Source organism: Erythrolamprus reginae, chromosome 2, assembly GCF_031021105.1.
Source record: "Erythrolamprus reginae isolate rEryReg1 chromosome 2, rEryReg1.hap1, whole genome shotgun sequence".
Classification (NCBI taxonomy): Eukaryota; Metazoa; Chordata; class Lepidosauria; order Squamata; family Dipsadidae; genus Erythrolamprus; species Erythrolamprus reginae.
The window spans coordinates 226,224,823-226,238,249 of record NC_091951.1 but is presented as its reverse complement, the minus strand read 5'-3'; the positions used below and the strand labels follow the sequence as shown (position 1 = coordinate 226,238,249).

Here is a 13,427-nt window from a genome sequence, read left to right as displayed (position 1 = left end):
TAATAATACAAGTATTGCACTGTTAAAAGCATCAAACACGGTGCAACCAAACATAAAACATTTCAGTGCCAGTTTACAAAAGTGTTATTTAGCTAGTGTGATTTGAAATTTAGAGGTGGAAAATTGTATATTCATTGAAACAATTCCTGAGCCTATTTGGATATCAGTACTGTACCTCAGCATGTTAGCTACATAGTGAAAGTTCAATACATTTAAATGAACCCGTTTGCAACTCATCAGCAAAACATATTATACACTGAAATTATTAATGCTGTGCATAAACTGACCTGTCAGTTTGCCTATAACAAGTTTACACCACTGAAATTCAGCTTAGAATGGCCAATTTTCAGTAGTGCAATTTTAAAAAATTGTTTCCCCCCCCAAATAATTAGAATAACAATAGAAACAGAAGGCCTTAGCAAACAAATTATTCATTTTTAAAAGGGAGGAGGGTTCCAAAACTATCTCAAATAACAAAAACAGCCATAATATGGCAGAAATTTTTAAACCACTAAGGAAAATAAGGAGAAGCTGGAAAAATATCCAAATTCTTATAATTTTAATGTTCAATTTAAGAAATAATTACCTTAAACAAACATGTTATCTATACTTTCAATCTTAATTTATTCATCCATTAGCTACATCTAACATGAAGATAGAAGTGACATTCCATTGTTTACTGGCATCCTTTAAAACATGTAATTCTGTCTTTTTCTAAACAAACAACAGGTTATGTTGGGATTTATGATAGTTATAAAGCCAATAAATCTCAGAACATAGTTTCACTGGCATATTTGTTCTTTTAACACTTTATTCCTTTGCATTCTCATGCTCCAGAATACAGGCACTATTTTCTAATCCCTTCTACTATGAAACCTTTATCTCTAATCATTTTCTAGTACCTATTTCAAGTCATATATCATTTTTAATACATCAAGTCATCTGATGTGATTAACACTATTACTACATATCTGCTTTTTTTTCTCTCCAACCAACTTGGTTTAAAAAATGCTAGAAATGTAGACCAAGGCCGCAATGGCTCTTACAAAATGGAAGCATCTCTCTTAAAATAGGAAGACATTAAAAAAAGTCCACAGAGTAATGGAGTTTCCAGTCTCTGTCCAACGCTCAAATAAAACAATATTTTACATCCGTCAACAGAACTGTGAATAATGCTACTTTAGCTAACTGTTTAGGAAGACATTTCCACAATGTTTAATGGATCAACATAAATATAGTTGCAACTTGATTCTCAGTTGACAACGATTGTCACAGCGAAGTAAGTTTTGACATAGTTTTCCACACACAGATAACTAATATTACACAATTTGTTTTTGTCCTAAAGGGTTTTCTCCCTCAGATCTTTGGCCTCTATTGAAAATCTGCCATCCACACCTCCACAAAAGTGTTAGGTTTCTCAATTCAGTCTATTTACGTTCAAACACCGATAAACATTTCCAAGACAAAAGAGAATGGAATACGGAAAAATTAAATATAATTCAAAGTATAATGCAAGGTCAGCTTTCTTCAAGGGGAAAAATTAAATATTATATTTGTTCAATATTTCTGAAGCAGCAAATAAAAGTCTCTTGAGAGCCATCTGGAGATATAATCAAGAGATTCCCATACACACACAATAAGACATGAGTCAACACAATTCAACAATACAGCAATGGGGCTTTGCAGCAGATTCTGGACTTTGACAATACAAGTTTTCATATCTGCTAATTTGCTGCATTAGAAAGCACACTTACACCTATACATTTACAAAAACAAAAAATATTTCAAAATGAACAAAAACGAAAGGTTGCATGCTCAGTTTTGCTATATGTAGTTTTTCATTGTGTTTTCAGAAAGTTCAAGCAAATGTTATCTATTAATAAAGTCTTTAAAATAAAGCTATGCTTCTCTCCCTGTGCCTGAACATTTATTCTTCAGATGTCTGACCATTTCAATTTCTCTTTATGTGAATTAGAAAAAGATCAGGATGCTTAGAACTTGGAAATGGAAATTTTTACAACTGACATTTTCAAGGTTTGTTGCTTATCAGGATTTTTCTGATTTCTAAACTTTGAAATGAGCAATTTCATTCTGTCAAGATATTTTTACCTAACAGAGTACAATTAACACTCACTGAAATTGGGGCTTTGCTGCGCTCTAGGGCACAGGTGGTGGCGCCAATGTTTCTGCCACCGATTTCAGTGCCGCCGGGCCTCTCCGCTGTCTGGCGGCCCAACATGTGGGCCGCCAGACAGCCGGCGGCAGTGAAATCGGTGGCAGCAAAATTGGCGGTGGCATCACAAAAGCGGAGGAGCAACTCCCAACGCTGACCAGCCCAAACTGTCGGCCCCCTTTGCTGCTGCAGGCGGGTAGCCACCCATCCATCAGGCTGTCTTCTGCCTCCAAATCTGGAGGCTCGCCCATGGCCACGGAGGGCTTCTCCCCAAGCGGCGCCGACGCCTAAAGAAGATGGGTCCGGCGAGGGGGCTGAGCCTTGACCGCCACTGCCCAGACTGCACCTCCGACCACCACGGTGGCCAACTGAAGACACATGGGCCGCCAAACAGCTGAGGGACCTGCAGCGGCGAAATCGGCGGCAAGAAAATTGGCGGCAGCGGGGGCAGCAAGGCTCTTCAAGTGGAGCGTACCAACGCTACAAGAATTAAAGGGGAAGGATTGAGACGCTGGGGCGGAAGCGGAGCTTTTATTTAAAGATGGCTTCTTTAAATACATTTTAAAAATAAAAAAATTACCATGGTTTTTTTTCTAATTAAGAAAGCTCTTCTAAGTAGAAATTTACATATGGATTTAAGTTTAAATAACCTCCCTAATAGAAGGATGAGTTCAAAACTTTCATTAGAGAGAGCCCCATACGCCATTCTATTGAAGCTAATATGGTAGGAACACAAGACTTATTTGTGGAACCCTTAACCGTTAAATCAGAAATGTACAGAAATATTTGTCCAAAATGATATAAATAAAAGTATTAAAGCAATTTTATAGGTTATCAACCAACATAGAATCAGGAAATCAAAAGAAGCAGACAATACTGGCCATGATAAGCAACAAATCTGAAAGTGTCAACATTAAGGGAAGAAACTGATTTAACAAAACTAAACATGCATATATAAAATGTACATATACAACAAAAATACTAAATTTTTAAAGACGTAAACTGCATAGGTAAAGATAAAACAATTATGTGCAACATTTTTCTCATCTTAAAGCACAAAAGGAAATGACCTTGTTATAGAAGTATTTACCAAATTATGGATTCACCAATCAATAGATGGAAAGAACTTCAAGATTCAAGGAATAAATTGTCATTAAACTGTGTTTGGTTAATCTTGCTCCATTGTTTCTTGCTCAAGATAGTATACATTTACCAAATGTCGATACAGATGATTAACGTATTCATCCTTTTCTTTAAAAGACCGGTCACAAAATATACACACATAGTTCTGCATTGTAGGCTTAGCCTCTGGTACTGCTTGGGATGATTTCTGACCTGGTTTTTCTTGGGCCATCCGAGCACCATTTAATCCAGAATCATAACTAATTTCTGATTTTTCATCACTTATATCGCTGCCATCATGACTATGGACACCTTCGTCCTCTTCCACGTCTTGATTTTCATTCACTGCTGTGCCACTTGGTGATGATGAAGCCAAATCTGCTCCAGTATTGTGTGCCTGTTTTTCTGGGGTTTGGCAAGGTTGAGCTCCTGCTGGGTCTTCAGCCTGTAATTGTTTTGTAGAACAGACATTTTCTTGATGTGCGTTACTCATTATCTCTTTGTCGCATGTTTGGACTGATGGTATTTCTTGTACTAAATCTGGATCAGTCACACTTTCATCCTGACTCTTAGGTGTTAGTTTTTCGGTTTTCCTTTTCTTTCCCACTACTTCATCAATATCAGTAGATGAATCGTTTGTCTCTGAAATGGAGCTATCCTCTGCTTTTCTTTTTGCCGCCTTAACTTTATTAGTTTTTTCCATTTTCAAACTTTCTTCCTTTCTTTCATCAATTATTTTGCGGCTTCTTGTTGTGATCTGGCCTACACTCGCACTACTAGTTGGTTTCTTACCTTTTGACAAACTCTCTTTTTTCTCTTCTTTGACAACTCTCTCATTTTTCTTTTCAGTCAACTCTTTTTTTGTTTGTTCCTCTTCTAGTTTACTCTCTGTGTTAATGTTCTCAGAGGTGTTAACTTCATTCTTCTTAGTTCTTAATCTTACTTTTGAGACATCCATTGTGATATCACAGCAGTCAGGGTGCCTGGATTTGATATGATACTGCAAGTTACATTTCTTGGATGCAGCATATTCACAAGCTGGGCAAAGGAACTGACGAGGGCTGACATGGAGTTCAACGTGCTTCTTGAAATTGCTTCTGTCAGCTGTTTTATAATCACAGTGGGGGCAAGCCAATGGTTTGGGCCCATCATGAACCTGCCTTGCATGTCGAGTCACTTCATGCTGGTTTGATGCCACATAGCTGCACTGTTCACATTTGAATGGCTTCTCACCTAAAGCAAGGAAGAAGCAATTAATAACTATTATATTACAAATCATAAATTATGTACAGCTACAGATTTATACAGTTAATCATGCTATTGAACTTCTTGCATTTAAGAATAATTTGATTTTCCACTTAACATGTTCACAAAAAGCAACAAAATACAAGAAAGAAAACAACCATGCAAGAAATCATTAGACATTCCATCTATGTTATATACATACCAGAAGGTCACTCTATAGTATTATTAGCATTTGGAATCCAAACCAAACTGGTCCATTGAAAGCAATGTAGAAAAATTGAAATTATAGGTGAATAATTATCTTACACAATTATTGTACATACCCCAAAAGAAAATATACTCTCAATGAAGGAATAACAGTTTCCCCACCCCACTCCCGGCAACATAATATTTTAATACTTAGACTGTATATCCAACCATTTGGAAATAAGGAATACTTTAATATTCTGGGCAAAAATGATGAATAAACTGCTGTAATTTAACTTCCATATTGTTTCAAAATGTTTGCAAAATTACGTAGCTGAGCAAACTGAATAGGGGTAAATAGTTTGTGGGTTTGTTTGCTTTTTGTAATTATGCAAATGCAGTTTCCTTCAACTGTGCTGATATCACTCTTCTGGTGTTATTCTCCCAAATAGACAATAACACTCACATTTGAACAGAGCAAATTGAAGGAACAATGGGGAATGTTTACAGTAAAAGTAGAAGTCCATGCAGATAGTCTTCAACCTACGACCACAACCTTACTGCACTGCTACTACAGGTGTCACTGATAGCATGCTATATATACTAGTGATGATGAACCCTTTTTCTCTCAGGTGCCGAAAGTGTGTGCATGCGCACTGTCGCACATGTGCAAGTGCCCACACACATGATGCAATGCCCCTTCCCGCATGACCCTCCTCCTGCACATGCGCACATGCACAATGGCCACCTCACGTTTTGCCCCCCATCCCAAAACAGTGGTGGGAGGGGGAAGAGCCTCTTTCCCCAAACAGAGCTGGGGGAGGGGAAGCCTCCCATCCCCAAATGGAGCTGGAGGAGGAAGCCTTGCATGCCCAAACAACATTGGGGTGGAATCTCCAGAGATCTGGGAAGACATGGACTGCAGAAAGTGAGGAGAAAGCATGAGTTTGTCTGACCCAAAAATCAACTGGCCAACGGCAAGGCACTTGCACATGCGCAGTGGAGCTGAGCTGGTCAATCAAGTGGAGCTTGTGTGCCTGTGGAGAGGGCTGTGTGCCACTAATGGCACACATGCCATAGGTTCACCATCACAGATATATACCACTCACTCAATTCTAAGCTTAGAGATGATGGTTACAGCATCTCTATCTCCCCATAATGAATTGTGCTCCTACTCTAAAAAGCAAATTGCAGCTGCTACAGAGCCAGTAACACCAAAAACAAAGGCTCTGTGGGTCAGCAAAGAATCCAAGGGCCAGGCTACAGAAACTGCTGCTGCTACATCAGCCACTGCAGAGCGGAACGGGGGTGGAAATCAGCGGCGGAGTCCGGCGTTGGGGGCCTGGGGCCATGCGGGACCGCTCATCCAGGCGCGTGTGGACCGGCAAGCCTGGATGAGCGGTCCCTTGTGTGCTCGCCTTGTGCCGTGGGGGGGAGGCGATGGAGGTCAGGGGTTTTCAAGCAGCCGCCTCCCCCCCACACAGAGATAAGGGAGAGAAAGAAAGAGGGACAGAGAGAAAGAAAGAAAGAGAGGTAGGGACAGAGAGAAAGAAAGAGACAGAGAGAAAGAAAGAGGGACAGAGAGTAAGAAAGAGAGCGACAGAGAGTAAGAAAGAGAGCGACAGAGAGAAAGAAAGAGGGACAGAGAGAAAGAGAGGGACAGAGAGAAAGAAAGAGAGGGACAGAGAGAAAGAAAGAGGGACAGAGAGAAAGATAGAGAGGGACAGAGAGAAAGAAAGAGGGACAGAGAGAAAGAAAGAGAGGGACAGAGAAAAAGAAAGAGAGGGACAATGAAAAAGAAAGAGAGGGACAGAGAAAAAGAAAGAGAGGGACAGAGAGAAAGAAAGAGGGACAGAGAAAGGGAGAGAGAGAAAGAGAAAGAAAGGTAGAGAGAAAGAGGGAGAGAGAAAGAGAGTGAGTGAGAGAAAGAGAAGAGAGAGAGAAAGAAAGAGAGAGGGGGTAGAGAAAGAGGGAAAGATAGAGAGGGAGAGAGAAAGGAAGAGGAGAGATAGAAAGGGAGAGAGAGAGAAAGGAGGAGACAGAGAGAGGGAGAGAGAAAGAGGGAGAGATATAAAGAGAGTGAGTGAGAGAAAGAGAGAAAAGAGAGAAAGAAAGAGAGAGGACAGAGAGAAAGAGAGAGAACTAGAAAGACAGAAGGACAGAGAGAAAGGGAGAGAGAGAGAAAGAAAGAGGAAGAATAAATATTAAATATTGTATTTGTTCCCATTTTGTTTTTTACTTTAAATAATGTATGTGCAGTGTGCATAGGGATTTGTTCACACGTTTTTTTAATAGTCCGGCCCTCCAACAGTCTGAGGGACAGTGAACTGGCCCCCTGTGTAAAAAGTTTGGGGACCCCTGGTCTATAATAGTGGTTTTTTTCCTCAGAACTTTTCAATAAGGCATTATTTTGCAGTGTAACCAATTCATATATAATATGGATAATTAATACTGCAATATGTAATTTAAGATCAGATCAGCAACATGGTATACCCTCAAATGTCAGACCTTCCCACAATCCATATGATAACCAAATATATCTATCACCTTCCCATTTTAGAAAGCACTTTATGTGTTCTGATGCATAAAATATATAAAACTGTTCCCAAAATAGTGAATATTTTCTATAGGATTTGAGAAAATAATGCAGACTGAATTTTACATCTAATCAAGAATTAACATTTATCTTCCTAAAAGGCTTAAAGTCTGAACATCAACAAACATATGTGATACTTAACAGAAATTAGCACCCTAAAATAATTGCTTTCTGTTTTTTCTTTTTCTTGGCTGATGTAGCCCTGCATTGCTAGCTTTAATATGGAAAACTCTGAAATGCTGCCTGCAACCTTGCATGTATTAAAATACCATCTTAATCCTTTGGAACTGCCTTTTTACCAACCTGAATGAGTACGCATATGTCTCGTTAAATGAGTCTTCTGAGAACTTGAATAAGGACACATAGAACATCGGTAGGGACGCTCGCCTGTGAAAACAGAGCATTAAAATTAAGTATAAAATCTGTTGTCATAATTATTTTCCCAGAATTCAACATAGCTGGCAAATACTGCAAACATTAATAATCCTATCACATTCACAAGCTGCCATATTTCACCTAAAAAGTAATTCTCTTGCTTTGTAAACCTAGCTGTTATCCAGGAATACAAAATAAATATTTTTCTGCAGCAGGAAAACTCGGCTAAGCATGCCTGCTTGAGCACTGTTAGAAAATGCTCTCCCTCAGAAGCTTCCAAACTGCCCTTCCTCCCACCTACACATTATAGTTTTCACAGTGATCACATGATTGACTAGCAATCATCACCCCTCCTTTCCTAACTTTAGAATGACAGAGACAGTGAAAATCACTGCACAATTGGTAGACTGCTCTGCTCTGTTACTTTAAAACTGGGGGAAACAGGGATTGTACTCTAGGATCGTAAGTTCCTGTATCAAACAAAACTCTTACTTCCTAATAAAAAAGAATAGAAGACTCTCCCAGTTTCTTATTTCTTCTAAACTCTCATTGCAAATGGTAGGAATACCAGAGGACTTGGAAGAAACTGGGAATGGATGGCTCATAAGATTTGAGTTATAGAGTGACTCATAAGAAATATTATTTTCATGAGTTTGCATACTGAACGTATCCTATTTACCTCAAATTATAAAAGCAACCATTTTTCTTCAATGAACAAATACAATCATAAAATCAGTGAAGAATGAAAAGAAAAGCTTTATATAAATTGTGTTAAAGATGATAGGTTGTATCAGTTAGTTAAAGGTAAAATCAAGCTAAATATAGTTTTTATCTAATTTACCTTAACAAACCTAAACTTAAATCCAATTATTATTTGCTAGATCAACTCAAAGCTTAATTCAATATCATTATTTTTCCATCTTAGTACTTCTGGAAGTTTATAACATGGGCACCCATAGGGGTAGTCCAAAATGTCAAGATGACAGTAGCAACAATGCAACCAAAGTTCCACCTATTTATACAAGGATGTGAAAACACATATACAAAAGGGAGCAAATTTCAATCTCACTGCCATGACTACCACTTTGATTTTTCAGAACATCCTATTTAGTTAACAGCTATTGCAAATGTTTTTCTTAAATTGGTCCAATCCTAAACATCCTCTAATTTAGAAACCATAACAACATTTTACATTTTACATCAAGAATGTACTAGAAAGTATATATCAACAATAAATATTAAATAAATTGACTGCTCTGGAATAGTTATGGTGCATTAAATTGAAAGGCTGTTCCAGTCCCGAAATGTATTATACGGCTTTCAGTAGGAACACAGTATGCCTGGTAGGTGGACAACTTTATTTTCCCCACATTAGGTATTGAAATCACTTCCATTCACAATGGGAGATATCCCTTTTTCCATCGATCAACTTCAAATCTACTCCAAAAGGCTCTAGCTATAAAGCAGACCCAGAGGACTGTTAGTTTGATGGAATGAATGTTGCAAATATAATCTATACAATTGCTCATTAACAGATTTCAAAAAGCTGCAACACATACCTGTATGAGTTCGAATATGCTGCACGTAGTTATTCTTCCGATCCGAAAAGTAGGAGCACTGTGAGCATGTATAAACTTTTCGTGGAAAATGGTTTCTTAGGTGCTTCTTCCAATGATATTCACTGACTGTTGTATATGTACAGATAGTGCATTTATAGACTTTTTCATTTTCTCCTGCTTTGTTGTGGTGCTTCAAGTGAGCCAAATAATGATCATATCTGTTAGTGTTATAACCACAGCGATCACATCTTATAGGCCCCTTAGAAAAATCAATTTCCTCTGTAGTGCTAGTGTCATTTTCTTCAACCTGGCCATGCTTCTCAGCTTTTTCTTCTACAATGAATTTTTTGGCACTGTGTACCTGAATATGATGGACAAACTCTTCCTCAGACTCTGCCTCATACTGGCATGGCTTGCAACGAAATGGTTTGTTCTTCAAACCCTTACTTTTGTCATCTATGCTCCCCTGAGCATCTTGTGCTTCCAATGAAAAGACTTTTTCTTGATCAGAAGAGTGAGGAACAGTAGACTCTGATAGTCCAGTTGCTTCCGCATCATGGACCTCAGGAGTAATAAGCTCTATGTCTATATCTTCTATTTCTTCAGAGTCATTCTCTGCTCTTTGTGAATCATCCATTCCTTCTCCATCACTGTCTGAAAAATTGGTGTTACCCACGGTTGTCAGTTCAGCCATTTGCCTCTCCTCACCAACCATATAATCACAACAGTTGCCATTAACTTCGCCCGTGAGGGCCACATTTGCCAGCATAATAAGTTGAGGTGCTGCCACTTCAGCTTTGGAAAGTTCAGAAAAGTCATACATGTCGTTTGACAGTGCCATGTTAAGGTTAGTATTGCTAGAAAATAGGCTGCTGCCACCAGATTGACCCAACACTTGCATTGTCATAACAATAATTCTATTAAAAAAAGGAAACAATTGGTAAATTAACAAACCATACTTTTAAGATGAATTTTGTAAGTAAACCATACTATACTCACTGGTCTCTTTTGTACATAACAAAAAAACACAACATGGCTGTCAATAAAATCTAAATAAAATTAAAACTATTTCCATTAAGTACGGTAAAAACCTAGAACACCTGAGTTAACTTCAATTACATAAAACTTCTACAGGGAAAGAAAAAATAAATAATCTAAAACCATGGTTAATAAAGGTCATAGAGATGAGCTAATTAAAGATAATGCTCAAATGTCCATTTCTTAACTGTGATTTTTCACTTATCTTGAATCATGCCTATACATAAATTAACTTCTATGAGGCAAAGTTGACTGCCCTGTATTTTACTGGCAGTACTTAATAGCGTAATACAATTATCAGTTGCCTGGTGTAAAAATGTATTTATTATGTACTATATATTGCTGCTGAAATTAGATTTCAAGCAATATAACTGTAAATAAGGTCCTATGCAACTTTTATTTAAAACACTGACTGGGATCACATATGTTCAACCAGAACTTTTAACTATAGTTGTTGCACAAACCATAATGGCCTTGTCTGCATATCATGCTAGGCTAAACCAAAACAAAAACAAAACCTCATAGCCACTTACTATGTTTGCAGAGCATTTTATGGAATTAATCTAATTTTCTGCGGTTGGACAACTCACTGAACCATTAACGAATAACTCAGGCAGAGTTCACCCAAAATACTAGGTTTAAAATGTGTCACATTAGTTTGTTGTGCACTATGTTACATGAACACAGCCATTATGAAATGACTGAAAATTAACGTTTCCAGACTACTATAGTATGTAGGAATCCACGTCAGTAAGAATATTTGATAATCACATTTGATCAATTTATTTTCAAACATTTAAACCAGTATGCATTTGGTAAGATTCTAATTAAATCCATGAACCCTTGTTACCCTGCTGGGTGGGCTATTCAGTCTTGAAATTAAACTAACAGCATGGGGTGATTTTAATTTACATATGCTCGCTTGCTCTGGTCTAAACCTAAAAAGATCCGTAATTCTCAGATCTATATCTGAAATTGCTTCTTATCAGAGGAAGCGAACTGTATTTCAACTTGAAAGTTTTCAAAAGCCAGAAAGAATCTTTTAAATAGAGCAGCAACCTTTGGGGCCTTCAGTCCTTGATTCTATGTAGAACTGATTTTGAAGCTCCACCAAGTTCCCACCCCGTAAATATATTTAAACGAAGCACAAGGTTAGGAGTCCAAAAGTTTGCACTCTAAAAAGCCCCTCACTCTATGAATGTCCATTGCCAGCCCAGCCAACCAGCGGCAGCGGCGGCTGCTGCATTCCAGAAATAGGCATTTTCTCAAATACCAACTAGGAGCACAAAGCTCTCTTTCGCAAAACTCTTTGCCTCGCAAGCAGAGCGTCCAACTCGGGCAAACTCAAGGCCTCCGCGGATGCGTCGTCTACCGCTTTTCCTTCCCTCCTTTTTTGGGGGCTTTAAACTCTCCTCCCAAAAGTTCCAGCTCCTCCGTAACTTTCTTGAAAAAGTCGCCGAAGACGAAGGAGATTCGCCCATTAGTTTCTCTCGGCCGCCCTCCCCCACAAAGCGGCAGCGAAAGCGGGTGGGGACTTGTTTTTTTTCCCCCTCCCTCCTTGAAGCAGCTCCCCGATCTAAGAGAAATGGGGGAATTGCCGACAGGAGCTCCTCAACCCACCCCTTAAAAAAAAAACAGAACCACCCACTCCACCCCTAACCCTTAAGCAAGAATCTTCCTCGACGAGCATTGCTCCGCATCGGTGGAGGGGGGGGGGGGGTAAAGCGTGGAGGGGGAGAGAAGGCGATCGAGGCCCAACTCCCACCTCAGAGCCCCCCCCACACACCAACGCCTCTGGGCTTCTCCATCCGTGCAGGGCGCGGAGCCCAAGGTCACCCCCGCCACCCTCAACCTCACCGCTGGCGGCGAAGGGGTCCGAAAGCGGGGACGGCGAGAAATCGCTGTCCAGCTTCAAAAAGCAGGGCGGCTGCTGTTCCTCCTGCTGCTGCGGCCTCCTCCTCGGCAACTCTCCGCAGCGAGGGAGACGACGGCGGAGGCGGCTCCTCCCCGCCAAACTTCCTTCCCTTCTTCCTGCAGCAAGGAAATAACAGCCCGTGGTGAGAAGAGAAGGGAACCGGGTTGGCAAGCCTCCCCCGGCAAAGAGGGAGACTTCTCCTCTGGGGCTCCTTCCAGGGGCTTCCTTCCTGAGAGGCACCGCCGCTCGCTAAGTCCTCCCCGCCTGCTCGGCTCGGCTTTCCCCAACCGCTCACTCCACCCCCTCCAACCGCCGTCCCACGCGCAGCAGCGCCGAAGCGAAGCACGAACAAGCCTCCTCCAGATCAGCCCTGGACAGCGCCACAAGCTCGCTCCCGCGTTCCTCCAAACCGCCAGCTCAATGTCGTCGTCGTCCCTCTAGCGCACCCCAACTTTCCAAGCCCGGCCGTGGGCTCCTTACACCTCTTCCGCTTCTTCTCCTTCTCTGCGCTCGCCTGGGAAAGCCCTCCTCGGGAGTCAAGGGTCCGCTCAAGCCAACGGCGAAGGTCCGCGCATTCCAGCGCTCACCACGCGCCTGCAACGGCAGCCGCCGCCGCGAGGAGAGAGCCGGCCTCGCCCATCCTAACCCGATCCAATTACTGCCCTGCCCTGACCCGCCCCTCCCCCTCACGCCAGGTCAGGGTTTTGGCCCGCGCGGTGTCGGGAGCCTCGAAACCTGTCTGGTGCTCACGCGCAGTCATGTTTTTTTAGTGGCCCTTTCTTGTCTGGGGTTGGTGTGGGGGCTTATTTTGCCGTCCTGGTTGGCAGCAGAAGAGGAGTATCCTAAAGGGGGGAAGGGAGGTGGGTGGGAGAAGTAGCTTGATTGAAAAGCAAAGCTGTGCCATCTTAAATTAGGTAAACTGGCTCTTGCCTCGCTCCTCCTGGAGACTCTCCTGTGAATTATGATTGCCTTTAAAAAGATGGTGCATAAAGCAGATTGCATGACTTAGACGCAGTTGCTGAATTTCAATATCCAGGGATTCATAAGTCAAGAACCTCAATTTATGTTTGTTTTACTTTGGGTGAAAGGAAAACCAGGACTGCATACTGGTATTAAATATGCTGGTCCTGTTCCCACAATGTACTTAATTAACTTTCTGGAACTGAGACACATCATTAAAGCAATAAATTATCAATATTTCCCCAACAAGATAAAATA

At 40.7% G+C, this 13,427-nt stretch overlaps 1 protein-coding gene across 1 annotated transcript; it reads right to left on the bottom strand.

The window, feature by feature from the left end:
* Positions 1-3,341: 3,341 nt before the first annotated feature.
* LOC139159519 (RE1-silencing transcription factor B-like) lies at positions 3,342-12,642 on the bottom strand. The gene is made up of 5 exons (XM_070736829.1): positions 12,560-12,642; positions 12,152-12,325; positions 9,257-10,173; positions 7,626-7,709; positions 3,342-4,528 (listed from the first exon to the last, which is right to left on the bottom strand). The coding sequence occupies exons 3-5, from the start codon at positions 10,161-10,163 to the stop codon at positions 3,342-3,344; spliced, it is 2,178 nt and encodes a 725-aa protein (XP_070592930.1). The 5' UTR covers positions 10,164-10,173; positions 12,152-12,325; positions 12,560-12,642.
* Between the last annotated feature and the right edge of the window lie 785 nt (positions 12,643-13,427).

Excerpts from the sequence above, each read along its gene's own strand:
- LOC139159519 (XM_070736829.1), bottom strand. The coding sequence starts at position 10,163 with ATGACAATGCAAGTGTTGGGTCAATCTGGTGGCAGCAGCCTATTTTCT. Across the intron at positions 7,710-9,256 it reads GCATATTCGAACTCATACAG|GCGAGCGTCCCTACCGATGT; the intron begins GTATGTGTTGCA and ends CTGTTTTCACAG. Across the intron at positions 4,529-7,625 it reads ACATATGCGTACTCATTCAG|GTGAGAAGCCATTCAAATGT; the intron begins GTTGGTAAAAAG and ends TCCTTGCTTTAG.